Source organism: Lepidochelys kempii, chromosome 27 (assembly GCF_965140285.1).
Source record: "Lepidochelys kempii isolate rLepKem1 chromosome 27, rLepKem1.hap1, whole genome shotgun sequence".
Lineage (NCBI taxonomy): Eukaryota > Metazoa > Chordata > Testudines > Cheloniidae > Lepidochelys > Lepidochelys kempii.
Window position 1 is genome coordinate 8,452,470 of NC_136406.1, and position 26,629 is coordinate 8,479,098.

A 26,629-nucleotide genomic window follows, 5' to 3' on the forward strand; every position below is an offset into this window, starting at 1 on the left:
ACAAGTACTCCTTTTCATTCTGCACTAGCTAAAGCTTCCGTGTGTCCTGCAAGAGAAGCCCCCAACTAGAGTGTGCTGCTATGGACTAGTCTGGAGTTGGCGAAGACATGGATAGCCATGGTTTCATCTGCATCAGAGAAGGAAAAGATGAAATCTTGTGGCCAGGAAAGGATGGTTGTGGCCCAATTGTGCCAGGTGCTGTACAAACACACAGAAAAGGACAATCCCTTTTCCCAAAGAGTTTCATCTTGCTCCAGTCTAACAGACAAGACATTAGCAGATGAGATGAACAGGTAAGTGGGGATAGAGAGTGTGGGGACATACAATCACAAGAATAGGATGTGTGCAATTCTTAGTCAATTGGGTGGTAATCACAGCTCACCACCTATTCATCTTGTCTGGCCTTGTGCATAACACAGGCCACAGAATTTCACTCGGTGCCTGCTCTGAGCCCAGTAACTTGTGGTTGATCTACAGCATAATCTTTTAGAAAAATATCCAGACTGGGTTTAAAGAATCCAACGGATGGAGTATGGACCACGTTCCTTGGTAAGCTGGTTCTGAACCCTGCTAGAAGAGCAGGGCAGTTGCTGGCCTCCATGAAACAGAGAGTTGGGCCCAGATCTGCAAAGGGACTGAGACAGTGTGATGCTGAGCATTGCCATGCCTAACTTTTAGGCACCTAGAAAATCATAGGAACAGCCCTGCAATCCACAGAGCCTGAGTTAGGTGCCCAGACTCCTATACAGTGAAAGGGGAGAGAGAGGCATCTTAGCCCTGGTCTACACTATGAGTTTAGGTCGAATTTAGCACCGTTAGGTCGATTTAACCCTGCACCTGTCCACATGACCAAGCCTGTTTTGTAAAATCAATTTCTGTACTCCTCCCTGGTGAGGGGAGTTGAGCTAAAATCGACCTCGCTGGGTCAAATTTGGGGTAGTGTGGATGCAATTAGACGGTATTGGCCTCCGGGAGCTATCCCAGAGTGCTCCATTATGACCACTCTGGACAGCACTCTCAACTCAGATGCACTGGCCAGGTAGACAGGAAAAGCCCCGGGAACTTTTGAATTTCATTTCCTGTTTGGCCAGCGTGGCGAGCTGATCAGCACAGGTGATCATGCAGAGCTCATCAGCACAGGTGACCATGGAGTCCCAGAATCACAAAAGAGGTCCAGCATGGACCGAAAGGGAGATACTGGATCTGATCGCTGTATGGGGAGAAGAATCTGTGCAGGCAGAACTCTGTTCCAAAAGAGAAAATGCCAATATATTTGCCAAAATCTCCAAGGGCATGATGGACACAGGCTACAACAGGGACACACAGCAGTGCCGCATGAAAGTTAAGGAGCTGAGGCAAGCCTACCAAAAAATAAAGGATGCAGACGGTTGCTCCAGGTCAGAGCCTCATACATGCCGCTTCTATGATGAGCGCCCCTACCACTACCCCATCACTGTCCGTGGACACCTGCAAGGGGGAGTCTCACGCAACAGGGATGAGGATTTTGTGGATGAGGAGGAGGAGGTTGAGGTTGAGGATAGCACACAGCAGACAAGCCGAGAATCCCTTCTACCCGGCAGCCAGGAACTGTTCATCACCCTGGAGCCAATACCCTCCTAACCCTCCCAAGGCGGGCTCCCGGACCATGAAGCCAGAGAAGGGACCTCTGGTGAGTGTACCTTTGTAAATATAATACAGGGTTTAAAAGCAAGCGTGTTTAATAATTAATTTTCCCTGAAGACTTGGGATGCATTTGTGGCCAGTATAGCTACTGGAAAAGTCTGTTAACATGTCTGAGGATGGAGCGGAAATCCTACAGGGACTCTAAAAGCCTTTGCAGAAGGTTTCTGGGGAGGTCAGCTTTATTCCATCCTCCATGGTAGGACACTTTTACCATGCCAAGCCAGTAGCAAGTAGTCTGGAATCATTGCAGAACAAAGCATTGCAGCGAAGGGCCCAGGCTTTGGTGGCATTCAAGCAACATCTGTTCTTTATCTCTTTGTGTTAGCCTCAGGAGAGTGATATCATTCATGGTCACCTGGTTCAAATATGGGAAATTTGTTTAAGGGGACATTGAGGTGCCTGTTCCTGCTGGACTGTTTGCCTTTGGCTGAAAAGAAATCATCCCCACTGTTAGCCACACGGTGAGGGGAGACCCGTTCATGCTGAGCTGTTCGCATTTGGCTGACAGGGATCTTCCCTGATACTAGCCAAGCGGTGTGTGTGGGGGGTGGTGGTGAAGCAATCATCCCAGAGAATTGGGAGGGAGGGGTTGTGCTGCACATTCACCCTAAAGCCACAGTCCCTCCTTTTAAATGGCCAACCCAATGGGCTTTGCTTGGTATGGGAAAGGAGGGCGCTGCTGTTTGAAACTGTTCCCCTGTGTTACGAAGGCTGAAGAAGCTGAAACCCTTTGCCTTACCATGGTTGCTTGCAAGCCGAATTCTGTTGCCCAGCCGAGCACGTGTGATGTCTCACACCAAACCGGCAGGCACTCAAAAAAGAAGGAAAATGCGACCTTGTACCAAAAGCACATGTGCTGTGTAATGTGAATTGCTTGATTCAGTGTGAAATAGTCTTCCCTTTATTCTCTAAAATGTATCTTTTAAAATACTACTCTCCCTTTTTTTCCCTCCTGCAGCTCCAAATGTTTCTACGCTCCCCCATCATCTCCGTCCCAGAGGCTAGCGCAGATTAGAAGGCGAAAAAAACGCACTCGTGATTAAATGTTCTCAGAGCTCATGCAGTCCTCCCGCACTGAAAGAGCTCAGCAGAATGCATGGAAGCAAACAATGGCAGAGACCAGGAAAGCGTTAAATGAACGCGATGAGAGGAGGGAGGAGCGCGATGAAAGGAGAGCGGATGCAATGCTGAGTCTAATGGGGGAGCAAACTGACATGCTCAGTCATCTGGTGGAGCTGCAGAAAAGGCAGCAAGAGTACAGACTGCCGCTGCAGCCCCTGTATAACTGCCTGCCCTCCTCCCTAAGTTCCATGTCCTCCTCACCCAGACGACCGACAACGCGGGGCGGGGAGGCTAGGGCCACCCCGCCACTCCACCCCAGAGGATTGCCCAAGCAGCAGAAGGCTGGCATTCAGTAAGTTTTGAACTGTAGTGTGACCTTGTCCTTCCCTCCTCCCCTCATCCACCACCCCACTTCCCTCCGGTGCTTCCCTCCTCTCCCATCTCTCCCGGGTTACCTTGCGAGTTTTCCCCCTATTTGTGTGATGAATTAATAAAGAATGCATGATTTTGAAACAATAATGACATTATTGCCTCTGAAAGTGGTGATCAAAGGGGAGAGGTCGGTTGGCTTACAGGGAAGTAGAGTCAACCAAGGGGGCGGGTTTTCATCAAGGAGAAACAAAGAGAACTGTCATACCGTAGCCTGGCCAGTCATTAAACTGGTTTTCAAAGGTTCTCTGATGCGGAGGGCACCCAGCTGTGCTCTTCTAATTGCCCTGGTGTCTGGCTGTGCGTAATCGGCCGCCAGGCAATTTGCCTCAACCTCCCACCCCACCATAAACATCTCCCCCTTACTCTCACAGATATTGTGGAGTGCACAGCAAGCAGCAATAACAATGGGAATATTGGTTTCACTGAGGTCTAACCTGGTCAGTAAACTGCGCAAGCGAGCTTTTAAACGTCCAAATGCACATTCTACCACCATTCTGCACTTGCTCAGCCTATAGTTGAACTTCTCCTTACTACTGTCCAGGGTACCTGTGTATAGCTTCATGAGCCATGGCATGAAGGGGTAGGCTGGGTCCCCAAGGATAACTATAGGCTTTTCAACATCCCCAATGGTAATTTTCTGGTCTGGGAAGTAAGTCCCTCCCTGCAGCTGTTCAAACAGACCAGAGTTCCTGAAGATGTGAGCGTCATGCACCTTTCCCGGCCATCCCACGTTGATGTCGGTGAAACGTCCCTTGTGATCCACCAGTGCTTGCAGTACCATTGAAAAGTACCCCTTGCACTTTACGTACTGGCTGCCAAGGTGGTCTGGTCCCAGGAGAGGGATATGCATTCCGTCTATTGCCCCACCACAGTTAGGGAACTCCATTGAAGCAAAGCCATCCACTATGACCTGCACATTTCCCAGAGTCACTACCCTTGATAGCAGCAGCTCAGTGATTGCGTTGGCTACTTAGATCACAGCAGCCCCCACAGTAGATTTGCCCATTCCAAATTGATTCCCGACTGACTGGTAGCTGTCTGGCGTTGCAAGCTTCCAGAGGGCTATCGCCACTCGCTTATCAACTGTGAGGGCTGCTGTCATCTTGGTATTCTCGTGCTTCAGGGCAGGGGAAAGCAAGTCACAAAGTTCCATGAAAGTGCCCTTACACATGTGAAAGTTTTGCAGCCACTGGGAATCATCCCAGACCTGCAACACTATGTGGTCCCACCAGTCTGTGCTTGTTTCCCAGGCCCAGAATCGGCGTTCCACGGCATGAACCTGCCCAATTACCACTATGATGTCCAAATTGCCAGGGTCCATGCTTTGAGAGAAGTCTGTGTCCATGTCCTCATCAGTATCGTGATCGCACTGTCGTCACCTCCTTGCCTGCTTTTGCAGGTTCTGCACATACTGCAAGATAATGTGTGAGGTGTTTGCAGTGCTCACAACAGCAGCAGTGAGCTGAGCGGGCTACACGCTTGCCGTGGTATGGCATTTGCAGGAGAGCAGAGTTGCAGTGGAAGCGGTAGATGACGATGGATGCCACGAGAATAGATATTTATATAGAACAACGAGAGGACCTGTGAGGTGGATTCATGGCACCAGGAGAGCAGAGTTGCAGCAGAAGCGGTGGAGGACAATGGTTAGCACCGCGCACATTTCCTGAGGAAGAACACAAGTACCCGGGAACACATGACAGAAAACATGGAGAAATTCGCTATTGAGACAAGAGCAGCAGAGCAGAGTTGCAGCGGAAGCGGTGAATGATGACGACGGTTAGCAGTCCTACTGCACTCTCTGCTGACAGCAGTATGGCATCTGCATAGAAAAAAGGTGCGAAACGATTGTTTGCCGTTGCTTTCACGGAGGGAGGGGCAACTGACAACATGTACCCAAAACCACCCGCGACAATGTTTTTGCTCCATCAGGCATTGGGATTTCTACCCAGAATTCAAATGGGCAGCGGAGACTGCAGTGTAACTGTGGGATAGCTACCCACAGTGCAACGCTCCAAAAGTCGACGGTAGCCACAGTACTATGGACACACTGTGCTGACTTAATGCACTTAGTGTGGACATATGCAATTGACTGTATAAAATCGATTTCTAAAAATTGACTTCTGCAAGATTGACCTAATTTTGTAGTGTAGACATACCCTTAGACTGTGAGCCACAAGCCAGCATGTTATACAGGGAGATACCTAAGCTAGCCAATGGGAGATGCTGACCAGAAGGGGATGTGCTAAGCCATGAGGTAGATACAAAACTAGGAGGGAGTCCTTGCCTTATAACCCTTAGCCTGTGGCTAGGGTACCCCCCTTTCTTTTGAGGGGGAGAAGGAATTTGAACGGGGCTTTGCCACTTCTCAGATGAATGCCCTAACTGCCAGGCAATGAGATATGCTGATGTGAGGCTTCCTCAATCCCTCTTCCTATTGAAATTGTTCCCGTTTAATGAAAAATTGAATAATTAAATATTAATTGGGGCTGAGAAATAGTTAGAATGACTCTACAGTGTAGCAGTTGGAGCACTCACCTGAGAGGGTCTGCAGACTGTTCAAATTCCTTCTCCCTCTCAGGAGGAGCGAGGACTTGAACCAGGGGTCTCCCACCTACAAGGTGAGTACACTAGGCTAAAGGTTAGAAAGGAGCTCCTTCCTCTTGTTTTGTGTGAGCTCACCTGAGGTAGCTTCTGGGCACACCTACCACATTGGGTCCCTGCATATGACTTAGATGGCAAAATGCCTATCTTCCCTGCTTTGTGAATTGCACTGGGGCTTAAGCAGGAGATAGCCGTCTGGGCAACTAGCGTGAAGCAGGAGTGCACATGCCCAGAGCCAGAAACATGAGCGCCTAGGTTCCTTTTACTGCAAAAACTTAGGGGCTGAGTGAGTTGAGGCGCCTACAGGTTTAGGACAACAGCCAAGCAGGAGTTTTGTGGATCACAGTGGTGCCTAATGGAACTAAGTACCTTTGTGGATCACACCCATAGAGCTAAGTACTCTTAGTATAGAATGAAAGTGCAGCTTGTCGCATCCCTCACTCTTCCCCCAGGGGCTCCACATGTTGAACAAGCAATATGAAGACACTGAACCCTAAGAGGCTCCATAACTGAGGAAAAGCAGCACGTGGAAGAAGAGCAATATCCTAAATTTCATCAAAGGAACGAGCAAAACCATACTGAAGTGACCACATCCATCCCACTACATGACTCAAGGCTGCTGGTATAACTAAATAGCTTTATAGAGAGGTTATTGGATCCTGCTGGAGTTGGCCTGCTTATTGATACAATTCTCTCTTGCTGATTTTAACTTTTCAAATGAAGTTTACTTATATAACTGAATATTAACTCCAAGTGTCACTAAACTGTGGTCATTAGTTCCAATAATGTGGATGCCTTGAGAAACATAAGTACTACAGAAGTCTCTTTTTAGAAAAGAACTTTCAAAATAGTTTTTAGAGATCCCTGTCACTGTTTATGTCCCCATGGTGCATCTCTTGGTGGGAGGTGAAATTTTGCTGCTACTTCCTCAGATTGGATCTCCTGCTGCAAAATAGGTTAAAGCACAGGAAATGCAGTTTACGAGAAAAGCCAGACATTTTCAAAGTGATTTGCAGAGCAAGTTTCCCCCCTCCCTTCCTCAACTTACCGATTTTAACCTCTGTTAAATTAACCATTTTTAAATAAAATATTAGAAATTTCTTTACAGTGCTGCAGGTCCCTGCCTTTTCTTGTGCATTCAAATGGGATCTATCATGCCCTTAGTCCTACTCTATATCGTCAGATTTGCCAAACTGGCAGAGATTCCTGTTTGACTGTACATTTCTCTTTACTCTATTTGCAGTAAAACAAGTCTGATTTCAGTGACTGATTCTCCTTTGACATGCAGACATACTGACTAGAATACCTTTTCCATTACATTATGATTTTGGAAGGCAAATCTTGTATCCAAAGCCCCAGCAACTTCCTTTCCCGTCCTTAATCCACGCCTGCCTCCACTTGGACAGGCATGGCCACTTCCTTTCTGAAACCCTCCCCCCCCCCCCCAATTTGTTTGCTTTTCAGAAAGCTGATTCAGCCTTAAAGCAGAGAGTTGCTATGCCTTTCAGTGGCACTTTACATTCTCTCTGATGATGCCCCCAGGATTTGGAAGAAAAGGGAATAAGAACAAACTACGAGGTAACCCACCACAGTAACCAGCCTAGTCCTTGTAATGTTGGCGTTTAGCAAGAGGCAATTGCAAGAGCAAGCCCCTGGCTTTAACAGCGCAAGGGAAGACGACAGTTAACATAAAGTAACTTTGTTTTCTTCGACTGCCCAGTCTGCTTTTTTATGTGCAATATCCCATATTTAATCAGAAGCTTGTCAAAAAGATTTAAGAAACGGCTCCTTGGGATGGGGGCATGCTTGTTTTCTGCTGTCTTTTTCTCAATTCCTCAGAGGCGCAATGATTGGGAGGTTAGGGATGTTCTGTATATAAACCCTTCCCGACAGGCCCCTTTGCTCCTCACCGGGAGGGAGTCATTCCGTGGGGAAGAGGAGACTGTCTTTGCAAACAAGGTCCCTTGTTGCTCAGGAAGAGGGAGGAATTCCCTCTGGGTGGAGATGGAGAGGAATTTTCCCTTCACGCCACAGGGAGTCAAGAGGAAAGCAGGGAAAGTGGATTCGTGCTGATCATCCTTATGCATCAGCTTGTCTCCTCCCTCTGTGCCTGGTCTGTTGCTGCCAGTGCTCATTGAAAGCCCCCTCTTGGCTGGGGGAGCAAAGCATCCTACCCCTGAGTGTTAAGCATATCAGCCACCTGCTTTGCCCCTCAGCAGCAGTCTTGCAGTTCATTGGAGGGTGAAACACCCTGGGTGGGTGTAAATCTCCACCAATCCCCTCCCTTCTGCACTAATCCAATTCTGCTGACCCTCAGCCCCAACACTCCCCATGCAGGCGGGTCCCCTTCCTCACAGCATCCAGAGACCCCCATCCCAGACACTAGCTCCTTCACTTGGGGCAGGCACTAACCTCTCACCCTACCGAACCCCTCCTCCATGATGTAGCCCCTCCCCTCTACACTTGACCCCACTTCTCCTATCCGGTGCCCTGGCCCCCCATGCACACTCCTCTCCACCTGCACGAACTCCTACCCCCTCTCAGCCCCATGCACGGCCCCTCCCAGCCCCCATTAGCCCCTCCCCTTCCTGCATTCACCCCCCACCCCATGCACTCGCCCCTCCCAGCACTGACCTCCCCTCCCCCCTTCCCGGCACTGACCTCCCCTCCCCCCCCAGCCGTGCAAATCTCGCGAGAGAACACGCGCTTTCACTAGTGTGTCTTTGCACCAATCGATCCCTATCGGGCCGGGCCGAGTCGGACCAGGGGGCGGACCCGGCCGCACCGACACCCGCCCCACCCCCACTAATCGCCGACTAGTCGGGCTGACCGTGCAGGGAGGGGGGTGCCCCGGATTCTCGTGCCCCCACCTGCGGCTCATTGGAGCCGCCCCCCCTTCCCCGGGGCCTTTGTCCTCTGAGACCGTCGCCGCCCCCCCTCCCCGGTCTTCGCGCACCTTAGCCGGGAGGGGAGTCTACGCGAGGCCGGGGATCCGCGGCCTCCCCGGCGCGGGCGAGGGGCTCGCCCCGCTTCCCCGCTCGGAGCCGCCGAGCTCGCGTGGAGCCCGCTGCCCACAGCGGCGGGGCGCCTGGCTCAGGAGAGGCCGCGGAGCCGCCCCAGGCCTCCCCCTCCCGCCCGGGTGGCCGCAGCAGGTTCCCCCCGCCCTCCTCCTGCCCCCGGCGGCGGCGGGATCCGAGTGGGGCCCGGGGAGCTGCTGGGCCGGGCCGGAGGGGAGAGGAGCGGCGGGGGAGCAGCGCCAGGTGAGAGCCGCGGGGGGCCAAGCCCCGGGGGGCTAAGCCCCGGGGAGGAGGGGCGGGGAGACGCCGCTGGAGGGGCCCCGGGGCGCGGCCCCTGCCCCGGGGGACCGGGGTCAGCGTGGCCTGAGGGCGGCCGGGCGGAGGCCTGTGTCCCGGGCAGGCGGGCGGGGAGCGGCCTGGGCCCTGGCGGTTGCTAGGGCGCTGCTGGGATGGGGGAGCGCAGGCCCGGCCCCGGGGGTGACGGGGGTAAGCGCCAGGCCAAGGGGCCGGCGAGGGCGGGCCGGGGCCGGGGCCGGCCTGTGGATCCCCGGCCTGGCAGTTGAGGTGGTAGCTGCCTGGGGTGGGAGGGAGGCCGGGAGGTGTAGGAGCCGCCGCCGCAGCAGCTGGGATCTGGGGGTGGGAGGAAGCTAAACTCATCCTTGTAAAAACATGGTCCCCAATGCCAGGCAGGGCCCCCCAGCTCCTGGGAAACACTGAGAGTCTGGGCTGCCAGCAGTTCTCCCCCAGGGGCATCCCCGAGCCCTGGGAGGCCGATAAACCCATGGTGTCAAACCTCTATAATACTCAGTACCCCTCTGTCCTAGCCCATGGGCACTATAGGGCTGGGACCCCCTGTCCAGACGGTCCCCAGGCCACTCTGCACCCTTATTTCAGATGACTGAAGTATCTGTATCTTTGTGGGCTTGCTTCGCTGTCATCCCACTTCTCCCATCTCTAGCTTTTCTAATTTCCAAATGAAAAGAGACCACTGACAGCTTCCTTAAATGCAGACCAGAGGATTTGATTAACCAGACGTCTCAATTTGTTCGGGGGTTTTATGCCTTGTTCAGGGTCTGAGTGTGTGTGTGGAAAATGCTGTGTCTCTCTCCCCCCCCCCCCCCCCCCATGGATTTGCTCAGCGCCTTGGAACTTAGATCTGCAGCATTTAGAGGAAATGAGATTTATGGGGACAAAATGGACAGTAAATTGAAGGAACAATTGTATGGTGGCTTTTCTAGAGGGCACTTCCTGCCCTTCAAGAACTTTCCGTGGAGCATATGATCTTTATACAGCAAATCTGTATTCTCTCATTTTTTTCTGTCTTTAGCTTATGCGGAGAAATGAAACTAGAACAGATATTTCTGGAACTTACCAACTTGCTCAAAATGCAGTTGGCAAGATGTGAATCACAGTTCTAATAAATTCTGCAGTTCCTCCCTTTTTTCCCCCCCAATTAACTCTCAAATTGTACATTTCAGGAATTAACCCAAACTACCCAAGGATGTGGTTTTTTTAAACCTTTCATATAATGGCACCAATTTTAATGGATCACCTGGAAGTACCCAGAAGCATCCAGCTATATGGAAGGAACTTGCGTGCTAGAAGTATCTGGTACATTGCCCAGTAAAGGGAGAGGTTTTAAAAAAAAGTGTCCTTCTCTCCCTCCCATCCCTTTCCTGGAAGAACCCAGGTTTTTGTGTCTGAGGTTGTTATCCCCAAACGCCATACAGCTACCTTTTTGCTTTTTTGATGTCTAGTGCTTTAGGGAGTGGCAGAAATAGAGAATTGCAGAGGGTGAAGGGTGTCTTAGGGTGAAGGGTGACTACCTCCGGTAGTCAGAAAACTCTAAAGACTTCAGCCATGAACTCTCCCTCTTCTCTGTTTCCTCTGCAACAAATTTAACTATCTACCCAATAGGAGAGGGTGGAATCATTGTTAGCAATAGAACTGGGGTTATTCAAATTAAGAAATTTCCAATAGCTGGTAATAGTGTCAAAAGATGGAGCTCTCCAGAATAGGCCCTTATTAAAATAATAACAACTTGATGGCAAGACCCATTTTACTGCATGACCATTTTAAATCTATATTGCATGACAGAAATTATTTGTATACAGTCACATGGTACTACAGCTATTTTTGTGCATCATCAGTGCCACAGAAAATACGTTCTTTCCCTTTTCCTTGCATTGCGTCATATGGCATATTTTTCTCTCATAGCAGCAGAAATGATGGAAGAGTTGCACAGCCTGGACCCACGACGGCAGGAACTGTTGGAGGCCAGGTTCACTGGAGTAGGTGTTGCCAAAGTGAGTAAAAGTACCTGTGATAGCAGGCACAAATCTTGACCTATTTTGCACACCGCAATTTTTTTTTTTTACATAAGTAGTGCTGTTCCACTAAGGGAAAGTTGTTCATTATTAGTTTTGTTTTGTCCACTAACTTATTTTAAAGAGTGTGTAAAGAGGAATGTACAATACTAAAAATAGTATGAGGCATTTGCCTCTGTGTGCATAGACACTACAGTGTGTGTGAGTTTGATTTGTAATGAAGAGTTAGTTTTTAAGGTTAGCTCAATTTTTTTCTGTATAACAAAGGCCATGCACCGCATCATCACTTCTTTTGCAGAAGGCAGTGTAGCTCACCTCTTTCCTATCTCAAGGGCTTGTTTGGGAACCGAATATGAGTAGCTTAGGTGGACACAGTTATGATGAACTTACGTGTAACCAGGGTTAAGGCAATTCAATTCTTCTTTGAGAACCACTGAACTTATGTGAGCTCAGTTATATTCAACTAAAATTTGCTTATTCAGAGGTAAGCTTGCGTACTCTTGGGTTTTCAACCTGCTAGCAAAATCCTACCCTTCTTTTAATGTATGACTTTGTACCTGATCAGTAGATGCATTTCTTGAGTCAGGCATTCAGTAATAAGTTGTGTAACTCTCATCCTTTTGTTGGAAATATTACTCTTGGGTTTGATCTCCATATGTTTGTGTGTATAGTGTTTTAGCTCCTGTAGTATTGTCTCTTCATTTCTCCCACCATTCTAGTTCTTAAGATGACAGTGGAACAGTGATAACATTCCAGTTTGCACACTTTAAACACACTGAGTTTCAGACCGTATCAAGCTAGAAAGGAAATATAACCAGATAACCTGTTGCTATAAAAGGTTTAGCCACCTGTTAGAATCATATTGGGAAGAGGGAACTCAGTAGCTCATTTACCTTTCTCTTATGAAAAGTACAAAATAAATACATCAAAGCTTGGAATGGTGCTATCCAAGTTTATATTTTGTTTCTGAACTAATTTATGCAGCAGTTGTATTATGAAGCCCTGGAAACAGATCAGTAAGTAAACAGTTTGCAACTTAAAAGAAGCTTACTAAGGCCTGGTCCAAACTTAAGTTTTACTTTCAGTTAGGTATGTGACTTTTTTTTTTTTAAAAACTGAAATAGTAATATAAGTAAAAACCCTAATGGGATGCAGTTTTTCTGGTATGAAGATGACTTGTACTGGTATGGTTATTCCCCTTCTTGCATGGGGTGAGCTATACTGATATATTGTGCCCATGCTTGAGCGGTGGTGGTGGTGTTGGACCTCTTTAACTATACAAGTATACAAATATAGTTAAAGCAGTGCAAATTTCTAGTATAGACATACCCTTAGATTGTAGGCTTCTTGAGGGCAGGATCCCAGTCTTTTTATATTCTATAGTGCCTAAATACTTTGAGGAGAGTGTTAACTTAGGAAGCCGCTTCTTACAAAGAGATAATTTTAAGGAGATCTAGGAAACTATACATTAGGAGAAAAATGCCCTTCCACTGTTCAGGTTAATATTGAAAGCTACCTTGCTAATTCTCATGCCATTGAACCATAAGTTGATGATCTCTCTAAAGAGAACAGGTTTCAGAGTAGCAGCCGTGTTAGTCTGTATTTGCAAAAAGAAAAGGAGGACTTGTGGCACCTTAGAGACTAACAAATTTATTTGAGCATAAGCTTTCGTGATGAAGTGAGCTGTAGCTCACGAAAGCTCATGCTCAAATAAATGTTAGTCTCTAAGGTGCCACAAGTACTCCTTTTTCTTTTTTCTAAAGAGAACAGGAATTTCTCATTATTTCTCAGGCTTCACAGCAGAGGCAGAATGTACAGTAGTAACTTTGTCTAGTATAAAATATGTACAGTACCACAATCTGTGGGTGTAATGTTAATCCCAGATACTATATGCCGCACTGGGTCCATGCTTTTTCAAAATCTATGCCCGTCACACTTGGCACTGGCATCTATATCTCAGTGTTTCAAAGTGAGCATGTTTGGAAACCCATGATATGGTTTTTAATAGACTTAAGGAAGATTTTCGCTCTCTCCAGTTGGGTGTGGAAGGAAAGCCACTTCAAATGAGTTAGTGCCATCTAGTGGGATTGGCACCGGCCTCTTGGGATGGAAGGTATTCTATTGCTGTTTGTTGCATAAAAAGAAGAAAGTAAATGTAGTCTCAGATGCTTTCCTATTGGGTGAGTAGGCCAGGCAGCTGTAACATTGAATTTCCTGCCTTTTATTAATTTGGCTTATTGCTTGGTATTTATTCATAAATATAAAGCACAAATCAGGCCTGTGCAAAATAAACAAATGCTAGTTTGTATTCTTACTAATAATTACAGCATATATAGGTTTTTTTACTTCACTTGCAAAAATGCAAAGGGGAAATAACACTGTTTGTAAGAGTGTTTCTACCTGAAAACCAGTGTGGACTTGCACTGAATTTCCTCAGCCTCGGAAATTAAAGAACATGCCTTTTTAGAAACTCTTGAAATAACTGAAATCACAGGTGCAAGAAAGCAGTGTTTCTAGGCAGTTGATGGAACTCCATCTACGTGAAACAACCATGTAGCTAGACATCTTCAAAGCAATGGTGACTTGTTGGACACCTAGCATTGCTATACAGTTTAAATGTTTTCCTTTACCAAATTCATGCCTATGTTGATTCAGGAAGGTCTTGCTTTCTGAATTCCTGACGTGAGCTGGTATTTAGTTACTTATTTAATAGCTCACATAGCTTAGGTTTCATTTAGCAAATGAACAGTAAAGTTCAATTGTGAGGCATACTTCTAACTAAACCTCTGTTTTCCACTTCGGGTCAGTCAGTGTTGAAGACAAGCCGTAGTTTGAATTCCTGTGGATAACATTTAGTTGTGTGTCTTCTCTTCTGCATTACCTTCCTTTATCTCACTGTTGGTAAGATGCAAAGTGGGATGGTTCCAAAGGATTTGCACCATTTCAAGGTATTTGTACGAGATATGAAGAGGGATAGCTAGTTGGGGGTGGGAAAGTGAACATACACTCCTGCCTTCATCATTCAGACTAAATCAGGACGGATCATTACTGTAACATACCCATCATCCACCAGCCTGCTATTGGGAACCAATGTCCACAAGTTAAACGTGTCCCGGTTTGCTATGTTGCAGCTGTGCTGATTCACTCACCGTTAGGAGAAAAAAAAATTCTAAATTTAAAAACTGCAATACTTCAAGACAGCACTGACCCTCTTTATTTGGCTATAGTAATTATCTAGGTCCAAATGTGTACACTAGAATTCAAGAAGCATTGGTCTCTGTCTGTCACTACTGTCTGTGAATTTGCATGTAGGATACAATAAAGAGGGACATGGAAACAAATACAGCCTGAATAGTGTTTGTGTTGCAGGATATCTAGATAAAAAAAAAAGTATATTGTTTCCATAAAAACAAAAATATTTTTCAACCTGTTTTTGCTTTGTGAACCCTGTGTCTATCCAGAATTGCGTTTTCTTTATCACCAAAATAAGCTTAGCAACTAGACCTCTCAGTTTTAGTTGCAAAGTTACCAAGTAGAGGACTGAAAGTTGAATGGCTGCATTTTGTCCTCAGAGGGAAATAATGCTATCCCAAAAAGTTATTTACCATGTAATTAATGCAAACATTCATAGAGTAGGAGTTCTGAGTTATATAAATGGATTCATCGGCTAGCAAAGGAAGTGCCTAGGGTACTTTGTCTCCTTTTTATCCTGAAAACTTGATAATTATTTGGATGGATTTGAAATAAACAATAAGCATATATAGCTACTAAAGCACAGAAATGGAAGTCAGATCTGGGTTCTACTTCAGCTCTGTCACTGACTCAGTGTGACCTTTAGGTAAGTCACTTGACCTGTTTCTGCCTCAATTTTCCCATGCATAAAATGAGAATACAACCTTCATTGCTGGGAGGTAGTGATTGAATTAATCAGTGCTTGTAAAGCACTCTGAAATTTGTAGATGAAAGCTGCCATAAAAGTGTGCAAAGCATTAGCATGTGTCTATGCTACGGACACTATACTGAGGTTTTCCTGTCGCAGGAACACCAACAGTGTAGGAACAACGTTAGCTCAGTTGACGGAAGCACTCTTCTGTTGGCATAGCTGCGTCTACACCAGTGGTTCTCAACCCGCAGCCCTATCAGCACACAGCTGCGGCCCATGTGACATCCTCAGAGCCATACAGGTAGTATACATATTGTGTGGATGCGGCCTGCATAACACAAAGAGAGCTGCATACACGACCCAGAGTGGTAAATAGGTTGAGAACCACTGCTCTACACTGAGGGTTATGTCAGCATAACTATGTCAGTCAGGGGTATGGTTTTATCACACCCTCAGTAATGTTGTTATGACAACAGAACTTTCAAGTGTAGACCAAACCTGAGAGATTGAAAACCAGGCAACTAATGAAAAGTGAGTCAAAGTTGTAAACTTACCTACCTCTCAAACGCAGCGGAGGTGACCTATAGAAACTTTGTTGGTAGCATATGTATCGTTTTAACTGGATGTTTGGAAAGGTCCAGATTTAACCAGTATTATGGAAGTTTCAAATATCACTTGTGTGTGAAGGATGTCTTTCTTATATAGAGATAAATAAAGCATGAAATAAGGAAGAATATTTGTGAAACATGTTTCATCTTAGGGCTGGGCTACTTACTAATTAGCACAAAAGTAATTAGATCAGCAGTAATTCACACCTTTTATTAAGCATCAGGGGGTAGCCTTGTTAATCTGTATCCACAAAAACAACAAGGAGTCTGGTGGCACCTTAAAGACTAACAGATTTATTTGGGCATAAGCTTTTGTGGGCTAGAACCCACTTCATCGGATGCATGGAGTGAAAATTACAGATGCAGGCATTATTATACTGACACATGAAGAGAAGGGAGTTACCTCACAAGTCACACCTTTTGGTTATCTTGGTTCAAATGTGTGTAAGTGACCCTAACTTGCAATGGAATTGGAAAGGATCAATTGTTTGCGTTTAAAACTGAGAGAACAATTTATATAGCCCCTTCGCTTCTCTGTGGACTTGCAGATGTGGAAGTTGCACAGGTTTGGGTCACCCGAGAAGGATCATCCTGGTTCGGTCTAATCAAGTGTGCTTCTGCAGTTGAGTTGACAGGAGGTTTTAGCAGAGGTTGCTATTCAAAATTATTCTCTGTGACTCCCTGTAGATTTCATGTTACCTTTCACCATGAGGAGTGCATCCACTACATTCAAGCAGATGGTAAATGTAGTACAAATAACTTTGGGCTGGTTCACTGTGGTTGAGATTGATGAGAACCATCTAAACCAAGTTGAGAGGATCACATATAGTGTTTTGCAAATTGTTGTTTGATGTCCACTTGGAGGTGGCTGAGGTAATACATTTATTTCACATTGGGGAATGGATAGACTTAAGCTGGAGCCAGACAAGGTGGATGCTGTTAAGCTAGTCCACTTCACTAAACAATGTCAGATGAGGGCTTTCCTAAGGGGAGTGGGTTACTTCCATCGTAATGTAAGCAAATACAGCTTGACTGCAACCCTTCCCATGGTTCTTCCAAAAAAGAAAATGACTGAGAAGCTTGTGTGAGTTGCCAAATGTGAGCAGGCTTTCAAAACCCTTAAGGAAGATTCTTGCAGGTCAGTAGTGCTTTTGCAGCTAAATTACAATATGAAGATGGTGTTGTGTGCAGATACTTCAGATGTGGGCCTTGGAGCAGCACTGTCAGGTGAATCACAAGTGGGAAAGAACACCCTGCTTTTATATCATCAGGAAATTGCTTCCTCGGGAAGCAATGAATGCCATTATGGAGAATTGCCTTGCCATTGGGTAGGCCCTCCAAAAACTTTTTATTTAAATGGCCTATACTTCAAGATGGTGACTGACCCCCTATTTCCTTGCACTGGTTACACTAAATGAGTAGACTTAAGGCAAAACTTCTCCAGTGGAGTATTCTCTTGAAACAATACTCTTAAATTAGTCATCTGTAACACAGCCAAAAATGCAGTTCCATTGGACTTCCTAGTAGCAAGGAAGATCCTGGACAAACTTCTGATGCCAATTCCTTCCTGTCACTTTTGGAAGTTCCTTCTTGAGGGTTAATTGACTCTACAATACATTGTCACCAGACTTTTTTTTTTATTTTGTTTTATATACTCTATGCCAAGTGTTTCCCTGCTTTCTTTGAGAAGATCTTCTATCTTCTTTGGATTAATTCTGTACCTAATTTTAGTATATTTTTTAATTTTAAACAGTCACAGGATGAGTGGAAATTAAGTGCTGTACATTTGTTCTTATGTCAGACACATAGAGCTAAATAGGAAAAAACAGGAATATAGGAGTTGGAACTACATATGTTAGAATGGAGGGAAAAATCTAATATGTACAGACTCTTACTGTTTATCTAAACCTGTTGCTATAAGTAGTTTTGGTAAGCACTTGATTTCTTGTGTCGCCAGGAAGATCAGTGGGTGTCTGATTAGATGACTTGGGGAAACTCAAGTAGCATTGTGAGAAGAGATTTAGCAGAGAACTTCACGATGTTCCTTAGGCTTTCTGGGTCATCAGAAAACTTCCACTCCTGTTTAGCATGTATTCTAGTGGTCAGAAAAGGCAGTGTGCTGTAACAGAAGACTGGGAGTCAGGAAACCTGTGTTCTATTCCGGAGTCCTTTGCTGACTTGCCTTGTGATACATAAACCAGTTGTTTAACTTCAGTTCCTTGTCTATAAACTATGGCTAAAGCTTTGCAAAGTACTTTGAGGACCTAAGATAAAAGGTACTATATAAACCACTAGAGGAGGGTTTCATTGAGGGACACTTTTGTAGAGACAGGCTTTGATACATAATCTTGTTCCCTGTTAATCATTGTTCATCTTCTAGGGCTGCATTTTAAATACAGTGTATCTTGCTATTCATGCAGAACTGGAGCCTGAGTGTACCTTGATTTTGGCCGTTGTATGGGATAGAAGAATGGACTACTTGTCCATTCTCTCTTTCCCTGGATGTTATTGGTAGGAATGTTATTGTTATTAATTGTTTTCACTAACAAGGTCAGCTCCCAGACTGCTGCGCTGGGCATCACAAAATGGGGAAGAGATAGAGGTGGTTAGGGACTATTTAGAAAAGCTGGACGTGCACAAGTCCATGGGGCCAGACGAGTTGCATCCGAGAGTGCTGAAGGAATTGGCGGCTGTGATTGCAGAGCCACTGGCCATTATCTTTGAAAACTCGTGGCGAACCGGGGAAGTCCCGGATGACTGGAAAAAGGCTAATGTAGTGCCAATCTTTAAAAAAGGGAAGGAGGAGGATCCTGGGAACTACAGGCCAGTCAGCCTCATCTCAGTCCCTGGAAAAATCATGGAGCAGGTCCTCAAAGAATCAATCCTGAAGCACTTGCATGAGAGGAAAGTGATCAGGAACAGCCAGCATGGATTCACCAAGGGAAGGTCATGCCTGACTAATCTAATCGCCTTTTATGATGAGATTACTGGTTCTGTGGATGAAGGGAAAGCAGTGGATGTATTGTTTCTTGACTTTAGCAAAGCTTTTGACACGGTCTCCCACAGTATTCTTGTCAGCAAGTTAAGGAAGTATGGGCTGGATGAATGCACTATAAGGTGGGTAGAAAGCTGGCTAGATTGTCGGGCTCAACGGGTAGTGATCAATGGCTCCATGTCTAGTTGGCAGCCGGTATCAAGTGGAGTGCCCCAAGTGTCGGTCCTGGGGCTGGTTTTGTTCAATATCTTCATAAATGATCTGGAGGATGGTGTGGATTGCACTCTCAGCAAATTTGCGGATGATACTGAACTGTGAGGAGTGGTAGATACGCTGGAGGGGAGGGATAGGATACAGAAGGACCTAGACAAATTGGAGGATTGGGCCAAAAGAAATCTGATGAGGTTCAATAAGGATAAGTGCAGGGTCCTGCACTCAGGATGGAAGAATCCAATGCACCGCTACAGACTAGGGACCGAATGACTAGGCAGCAGTTCTGTGGAAAAGGACCTAGGGGTGACAGTGGACGAGAAGTTGGATATGAGTCAGCAGTGTGCCCTTGTTGCCAAGAAGGCCAATGGCATTTTGGGATGTATAAGTAGGGGCATAGCCAGCAGATCGAGGGACGTGATCGTTCCCCTCTATTCGACATTGGTGAGGCCTCATCTGGAGTACTGTGTCCAGTTTTGGGCCCCACACTACAAGAAGGATGTGGATAAATTGGAGAGAGTCCAGCGAAGGGCAACAAAAATGATTAGGGGTCTAGAACACATGACTTATGAGGAGAGGCTGAGGGAGCTGGAATTGTTTAGCCTGCAGAAGAGAAGAATGAGGGGGGATTTGATAGCTGCTTTCAACTACCTGAAAGGGGGTTCCAAAGAGGATGGCTCTAGATTGTTCTCAATGGTAGCAGATGACAGAACGAGGAGTAGTGGTCTCAAGTTGCAGTGGGGGAGGTTTAGATTGGATATTAGGAAAAACTTTTTCACTAAGAGGGTGGTGAAACACTGGAATGCGTTACCTAGGGAGGTGGTAGAATCTCCTTCCTTAGAGGTTTTTAAGGTCAGGCTTGACAAAGCCCTGGCTGGGATGATTTAACTGGGAATTGGTCCTGCTTCAAGCAGGGGGTTGGACTAGATGACCACCTGGGGTCCCTTCCAACCCTGATATTCTATGATTCTATGGTGTTGGAGGCATGAGGATATTTGTCTCTTGTGATTTCCAAGAGGAGTGCTGCTTTGAGAGAAGCCTCATAAAGAAATTAAGATAAAACTAAATTCGGTACTGCATTCTGAATTCTGTCCTTCAAGAAACTGATTATAATTGAATAACTATTTTGTTGATTTGTGAAGCAGCCTCAATTCCAGCTTGCTCTTCCATAGCTGTACCTAGACCTTAATTAGACCTGCCATGTTCAGATGCAGAATACTTATTTCTGGTGATGGTGTCAAAGGTCAGAACAACACTGCATGACTTTCAGATTCCATGTTGAGTTTTCAGGGTGAGCAGTTAGGAAAACAACTTTGTTAACTCAAACTGAATAGGGATGGTCTGTGTACATCATTGAGGATAATTACACATCTGACATTTCTAGAGACCCTTTTCTGACTGCTCACAGCCTACATCATATTATCCCTCTGGGCTTTCCTAGTATACAAGTCAGTGGGATGAAATGTAGAACCTCCTTAAACAAATGAAATATCCTCCTGCAATGTGCCTTGAAAAGCTCAAATGTGGCATTTTAGGAGCAGCTGTTTTCTGTTGCTTAATCTCCATGAGTGAAATGGAGGCAGTGAGATTGTGGAAAGAGTGGGAAGAACGTTCACTTTCATCTTCATAATATTAGAAACCCTTAATGTGTCTGAGGCAGGGCACAAATCTGAGACACTTCTGTACCTAATAAGCTTTATTAAGGTGTAGAAGCAAAGCTTTAACATTGTACCAAATGCTGATGTCTTGATCGTACTGTTGAGGTTCAGGTTCATAAAAGGAAATGATGGATTTTAGAGAACATCATTTGTGAAGTTTATAAACAAGCTTTTTTACATGGGCAAAGAGATTAACCTTTGGTCACTACTTGCCATAAGTGCCATATTAAGTTTTACAGCCACATGAAGGCTGGGTCTGTATCTAAGGTTAGCAATGGCACTTCTGTTAAATCCTGTTATCAGGGGTTTATCACTTGGTCGTTTTAAAAAATGCACCCAGGTGGTAATTGGAGTACAAGTCTATCAAGAACAACTTACTGTGAATAAATGTTTAAAACCAGTTAGATTTTAAATTGTCATGTGTTTTGAGGGGGGGGGGGGGAATCAATTTTTTTTTTTTAAAGCTTGAAACCATTTTTTGTGCTGATAAATGGTTTTGGGGAGGAAGTAAAGGGCCTTATTTTGAACTTTTGGGTTCTGACTGGGATGTATCACAACCTTAACTTTATTTAAACATAGTGCTGCTAGTACTCCTGGAATATTCTGTATATAAAGCTAAGGTGGGGGGAAGGGTTTCCTCACAAATCTGGCTTGGTCATGCTGTTATTTCAGCACAGTCTCCATTTCACTCATATGGAGAATTAACTTGGTATAATAATGAACTACTATGATGGTGCCTCTTCTGTGATGGCGTATCAAAGCTCTTGTTTTTGGGTGCCTCACAAGTAGAGCAGATATAGCTCTTACACCAAGGGAGGAGGTTTCTCTTGGCCAGACAGTGAAGCTTATTCTTTCAGTGAGCAATGAGGTGGTCGTAACGTTGAAATCTACAATGCTGCCTTTACACTGTTCCGGTTGGAAAATATGCTTAGTGTTGATTACCCTTTCTACTTGCTAATTAAAATCATCTTGTATCTTAAGCCTTTATATGCTGTTGCAACCCAACCCAACCCACCATCCTCCAGATTTAAGGGGTGAAAAGAAGTAAAAACAAAACCAAAAACCCCACTGGAGGAGTGGTTTTGTCCTGTCACTTCTCAGTAAAGATTTTGGATCATTAACGATGAATCTTGATTTTTGTGTCTTTGGAAAGATAGCCTAACTAATTTTCAACTAATTATTTGTGTGAGGGTATTACATCAAACTGCAACTGTAAATTTGCACTCCAGTTTCCTTTTAGATTGGATTCACTGCAGCCTTTGGACCAGATTTACAAAGGTATTTAGATGCCTGATGTTGCAGATAGACCACTAATTGGCTTAGGCACTTTTGCAAATCCCACTAGGTGACTATCAGCATCTTTTGGTGCCTAAATACCTTTGTAAGTCTGGCCCAAAGGTAGCTTTCGGACACTAATTTTTGGTGTGATGGGAGCAAACGTCTCTAGTTTGGGGTCAGTCAAGGATGACTGAAATAGTCTAGCAAGAGAAATCTCAACCAGTACCACTAACACATGACAGCAGTAATAGCCAGCTTGCCAAATGGAAAATACCTTTAAATTCTTAGTGCTGGGTCAAGCAGATGCTTGCTGGAAGAGCTGCTTTGCTTTACTATTCAGCAATTCAAAATGTTTTCTTTCACAAGCTAATTGTTTTAGACCTTTACTAATGTTACCAGGGTTGTTAGAATGTGATGTTACAAATGGGCATGAGAATGTCATTGCAAAGTGTTTTAAAGGCTGAGCTGAAACTAAGACATGTCCACAGTTTTCTTGCCTTGTATGAAAACTTTGTTTGTGTTTTTCCACCTGTAGGGTCCATTAAATAGCGAGTCTTCCAATCAGAGCTTGTGCAGCGTGGGCTCTCTGAGCGATAAAGAATTGGAGGTAAGCAGCCACTGTTCCTAATAGTCATCAGTTATAGGTTAAACGTGAATGGGCTAACAAAGCCCAGAATTAATTACATGAGCTGGAGATGAAGATTTCCTAGTTCAGGGCTTTTGTGTGGAACAGGCTACTAGAAGAATCTAGACTGAGTCCAAGTCGTATGGACGTTAAAGCATCCTGCAAGGCCCAGCTAGTTAAGGTTTTCTCATCATAACAGGTGCTTTTCTTTATTAAAGATAAAGGAGGGTGGTTTTACTGCAGTTAGAATGGTGGTTTGTGAAACTAAGCCCTCAATTGCTGTTTTCAGTACTTGGTAGCTGTTTTCAGTTGCAGTTTTGGGCAGACCAAAATAAAAGGGAATCTGCGTGGAAAAGTGCAAGTCTTTACCTACCCTCCTTCGCACTTCATGTACGTGTGAAGTTTTAGAAATATGTACAAGAAGATAAGGATTTATATAAACTGACATGTAGAATGAAAAGGAAATAAGGCATGGTAGTATTACATGCTTCCTCTTGGTTACTTTCAGTATATTTGGATTAAGAACTTCAAAAAACCAGCTAAAACAACGAAGTTGAACTGCAGTTACTTTTTAATTTAAATTAAGATTGCCAGTTAGTAGTGCAGGATCTAAATTTAAATAGTTTGTTTAAACCCACGATAAGATAACTTCCTACTTCACTTACCAGCCAAGTGCTGAGTTTTGGATCATATTTCCCCTTTAATACATTACAGTACAGGTATCAAGTATCTGATGCAGTCAGTACTGTAGGAATACACAGTATCTCGAACTCTGGACTTGACAGGTAAGTAAATTAGGAAATGGTCTTCAATTATTTGAAGATCATGAGTATTAAATATCTACATATATTTGTTTTGCTCTGGCTTTACAGTCTACTTCTAGTGAGTTTCACTTAGATTAACTAAGGAGATCCAGTTGTCTGCCACTCTTCACTTTTCAGTCTGTGGTGTTTTAGCAGTGGATAGGTGATCTTATATATCCTTGTGCAATTGGGTGAATGCGAATGACTACTTAAAATTGAATTTGGTAATTTAAGGATAATATGAAGCTAAAATACACTTGCATTCTCCTGTTATCTTATTGACACTGTTATAGAGCCTTTGGAATCACTATTGCACTAGGGTATTTGTGAGATGCTCCTGTCAGCAGTGGAGTGCAGATTCCTTTGACTTTGTACTGAGTCAGCAGTTTCTTGTACCAATATTGTATCTACATAGTGGCCAGTATCAAAATGTTGTCAGTGAGGATCTGTTCATTGTACAGATGTTATCATTCTATAAAGTAGCACACAGGTACAGTAGCTACTCTTCGTGTGTACAGCTTTTTTTTAAAGCACCAAACCACCATTTCTGCCTTCCCACCCCAAACAAAACCAAACATCTCCATTAGGGACTGCTGGGTTGGCATGTTATGGCCTCCTCCATTCCTGTGGATCTTAGGTTTAACTTCTGGCTGTGTTAGCTTCATTCCTTTATCTCTTCAAAGTGGGTAGGTTGGTTTCTGTGTTTATTGTGTGGACATCAGTTGCTAAGAACCATGAATCTTAAGTTTGCCACAAAAGTTTTGGCGAAGATTTCTCTACTCTTTATTGTGCAATGGACACTGTGGCTTTCCTCCTCTGTAGTTCAGTGGTGGCTGACATGATGTGTAAACGTATAGCCTGGAAAAATTTTGGGCCCCTTTGGGATAAAATGTATGTGATAGAAATGACCAGTTTTTTTCTCTATAGCAACTTTGATAGGCTTTTTCTAATACATAGAACTTCAATATTTGTTTCCTTGTGTCTCACTTTGTTGTGAAGTCCTGCTGAAGGAACACTTCACATCTGAAACACTTCACATCATGTGTAAATGATTTTTCATGTAACTTATGCAAGACAGCACCTAGGTACTAAGAGCACTAGAAATCAGTTATTGAATGGGCTGCAGTCGGGTGGGTGGGATTTTCAAAAAGTGCTAAAGTGACTTAGGAGCATACGTCCTATTGAAAGGCAAAGTAAACAGACTGGGCCCAATTCCCAACTGTCCTGCATTTTATGTAGCCATTTAGAATAGTGAAAAGTGGGTGTTAAACACCGCTGTTCTGATTTGATTGAATTCTATGCTCCATCTGCAGCAGACTAAAAGACTACATGATGTACAGGGCAATGGAGAATCAGTCCTACTATGTCTAAGATAGAAAATAATCTTTCCCTGTTCCCACCCCCTTCTGATTTCTGACATGTTCTCTTATCTTTGCTGTGCATAGGTCTGAAGATAGTATCTCTCTAAGTACTGAGTGCAAAAACTAATGCACTTGGGAACTGGAACGACCATTGGGGACCTGCAGCCTATTTGTTTCATATTTTGGTCATTTTTTAAATTCTGGAATAACAGCAGAAATGTTAATTTTGAAGTATTTTTTAACAGACTCCTGAGAAGAAACAGAATGACCAGCGGAACAGGAAAAGAAAAGCAGAAGCATATGAGACCAGTCAAGGTAACCCATTCTTCTGACCCTTCACAGGATTTCCGACCAGCTGATAATTGGCCTCACTTTTTAAAGAGTCGTGGTGTCTAAGGAGAGTAATGGTTCATCTCAGGGGTGTGTCAGGCAGCTTATTAGGAATTTATTTGAAGTACTTGCAGTGATCATGTAGTACTCCTTTGGGAGTCGTTCTTTCCGTTGTAAGAAAAACATTCCGTCCTACAACAACTTACTGCAACATTTGTGTTTACTTCTAAACTCTAGAATTCTTATTGGAGATTTATGATGGGTCCACAGTGCACAAGGAGAGACTGGATGTGGGTCCTCATATGGGTTATGTGAATATCCTGTGCTTAGTCACATGGGAAAGGTCTGCAGCTGAAACCTCTCTCATTTTTGCTGTGCTTCAAAAAGCTTTCGTTCATTTTCTACATCTTGTTCCATGTAACATTGGAAACCTGCTTTAACAACCAGCTAGAGAACAAGTTGTACTCAAATGTATAAAACAGCAAATGTCGTCTTAAAGAAAAGAGAGTGAGTCTGATTTCAGTCCGAGCTCTCACGCTCCTCTTAGTGGGTGAACATTAGGAGGATGGAAGGAATAGTTATTCTGGAAATAGGAATCTGCTCCTACAACAAAATAACAGATTCTATTGATAGTAGACTGTACCTATAGTGTTTGGAAAGAGAGGTGGAACAACAGTTAAACTTTAATGAATCCGTATTAAATCACCATTATCTCTCTAGCTCTCATAGAATGATTGTGGGAAGCTTAATGTACTCGCAGTGAGTACAGTAAATTATGTAAAGGCAAAAGTAGATTGTGTATAGTAACCTTTATTATGCTGTTACCTTCAAGGAAGCTTTGAGAGATCCACATTGCACACTGTGAGAGCAAATATTTCCCTTGTTGTTTGCAGAGAAACAAATGTCATCTAATTGGGTCTATGTCAATTTTGGAATTAGTCAAACTGTCAACTCTCCTAATTTAAAAAAAAAAAAAGTGTAGGGATTCTAATCCTGAAACTGACTATTGCTGGGTAGAAGCTCCTCTTCTGTACTAGGTGCTGTAAGAAGCACCTAAGTGTACATCTTTATTTACCGGAATAGGTTTCTCAAAATGGCATCAGATGTTTACATTTACAAATCAAGTTTTGCCTTCCTTCTCTGTTTCCCTTTCAGGAAAAGGCACGCCTAGGGGACATAAAATTAGTGATTATTTTGAGGTAAGCCTACTTAAAATTGAATTTTCAGAGAAATCTTTTCTTAAATCCTTGTTTGAGGGGTGTGTGTGTGTGTGTATATATATATAATATTTTTTTAAATGGAAAACTACACTGTATCTTAAGTTACTCTCACCACTGCATTAAATCATAGCTTCTGGTGTAAGTCATTCACTGTATCAATCTGATAGGCTTATGAGTTTGATTAGGGCAAAATATTTGAATCTTGTTTCTAAATTAAGCTAATTTCTATTTCTTTAACTTAAACAATTGACTGACCAAATGTTATAAATAGCAATCACTTAAAACCGTTTTGAAGCTGACTTCTATTGGGATCTGAACCTTGCCTCATGAGAGTGAGCCCCCTTTTGGCAAGCACACTGCAGTTGTATTAAAAGCCCCAGTCCTGCAAAGGGGTCTGCCAATAGAGTCCCATTAACTTAAGTAGGACAGATCCTGTTCAGAGTTAAGCAGGATCTTAAGTCTTTTCAGGATCAAGACTAAGAAGTTAGCCACACTGAGAGACCAGCTCCAAGCACAGAATGGAGATATCAAAACAG

At 44.3% G+C, this 26,629-nt stretch overlaps 2 protein-coding genes across 13 annotated transcripts in view; both read left to right on the forward strand.

The window, feature by feature from the left end:
* The window catches only part of METTL2A (methyltransferase 2A, tRNA N3-cytidine), a 38,165-nt gene extending 31,282 nt beyond the window's left edge, over positions 1-6,883 (forward strand). For 3 of the 5 annotated variants that reach the window (XM_078850779.1, XM_078850780.1, XM_078850781.1), the window contains one exon: positions 2,642-3,268. Coding sequence is in view for 1 of the 5 variants with exons in the window: in XM_078850781.1 (XP_078706907.1) it covers positions 2,642-2,688 (47 nt within the window). In the remaining 4 variants the exon portion in view is untranslated. Of the gene's footprint in view, positions 1-2,641; positions 3,269-4,427; positions 5,012-6,230 lie in introns of those variants that run through there. The other 2 variants (XR_013635090.1, XR_013635091.1) reach the window with 2 other exon arrangements.
* Positions 6,884-8,506: 1,623 nt separating this feature from the next.
* The window catches only part of TLK2 (tousled like kinase 2), a 54,462-nt gene continuing 36,339 nt past the window's right edge, over positions 8,507-26,629 (forward strand). For 2 of the 8 annotated variants that reach the window (XM_073326027.2, XM_073326030.2), the window contains exons 1-4: positions 10,448-11,101; positions 22,290-22,361; positions 24,789-24,858; positions 26,029-26,072. In XM_073326027.2, coding sequence (XP_073182128.1) covers positions 10,862-11,101; positions 22,290-22,361; positions 24,789-24,858; positions 26,029-26,072 — 426 coding nt within the window. In that variant the 5' untranslated portion in view covers positions 10,448-10,861. Of the gene's footprint in view, positions 9,039-10,445; positions 11,102-22,289; positions 22,362-24,788; positions 24,859-26,028; positions 26,073-26,629 lie in introns of those variants that run through there. The other 6 variants (XM_073326031.2, XM_073326026.2, XM_073326023.2 and 3 more) reach the window with 6 other exon arrangements.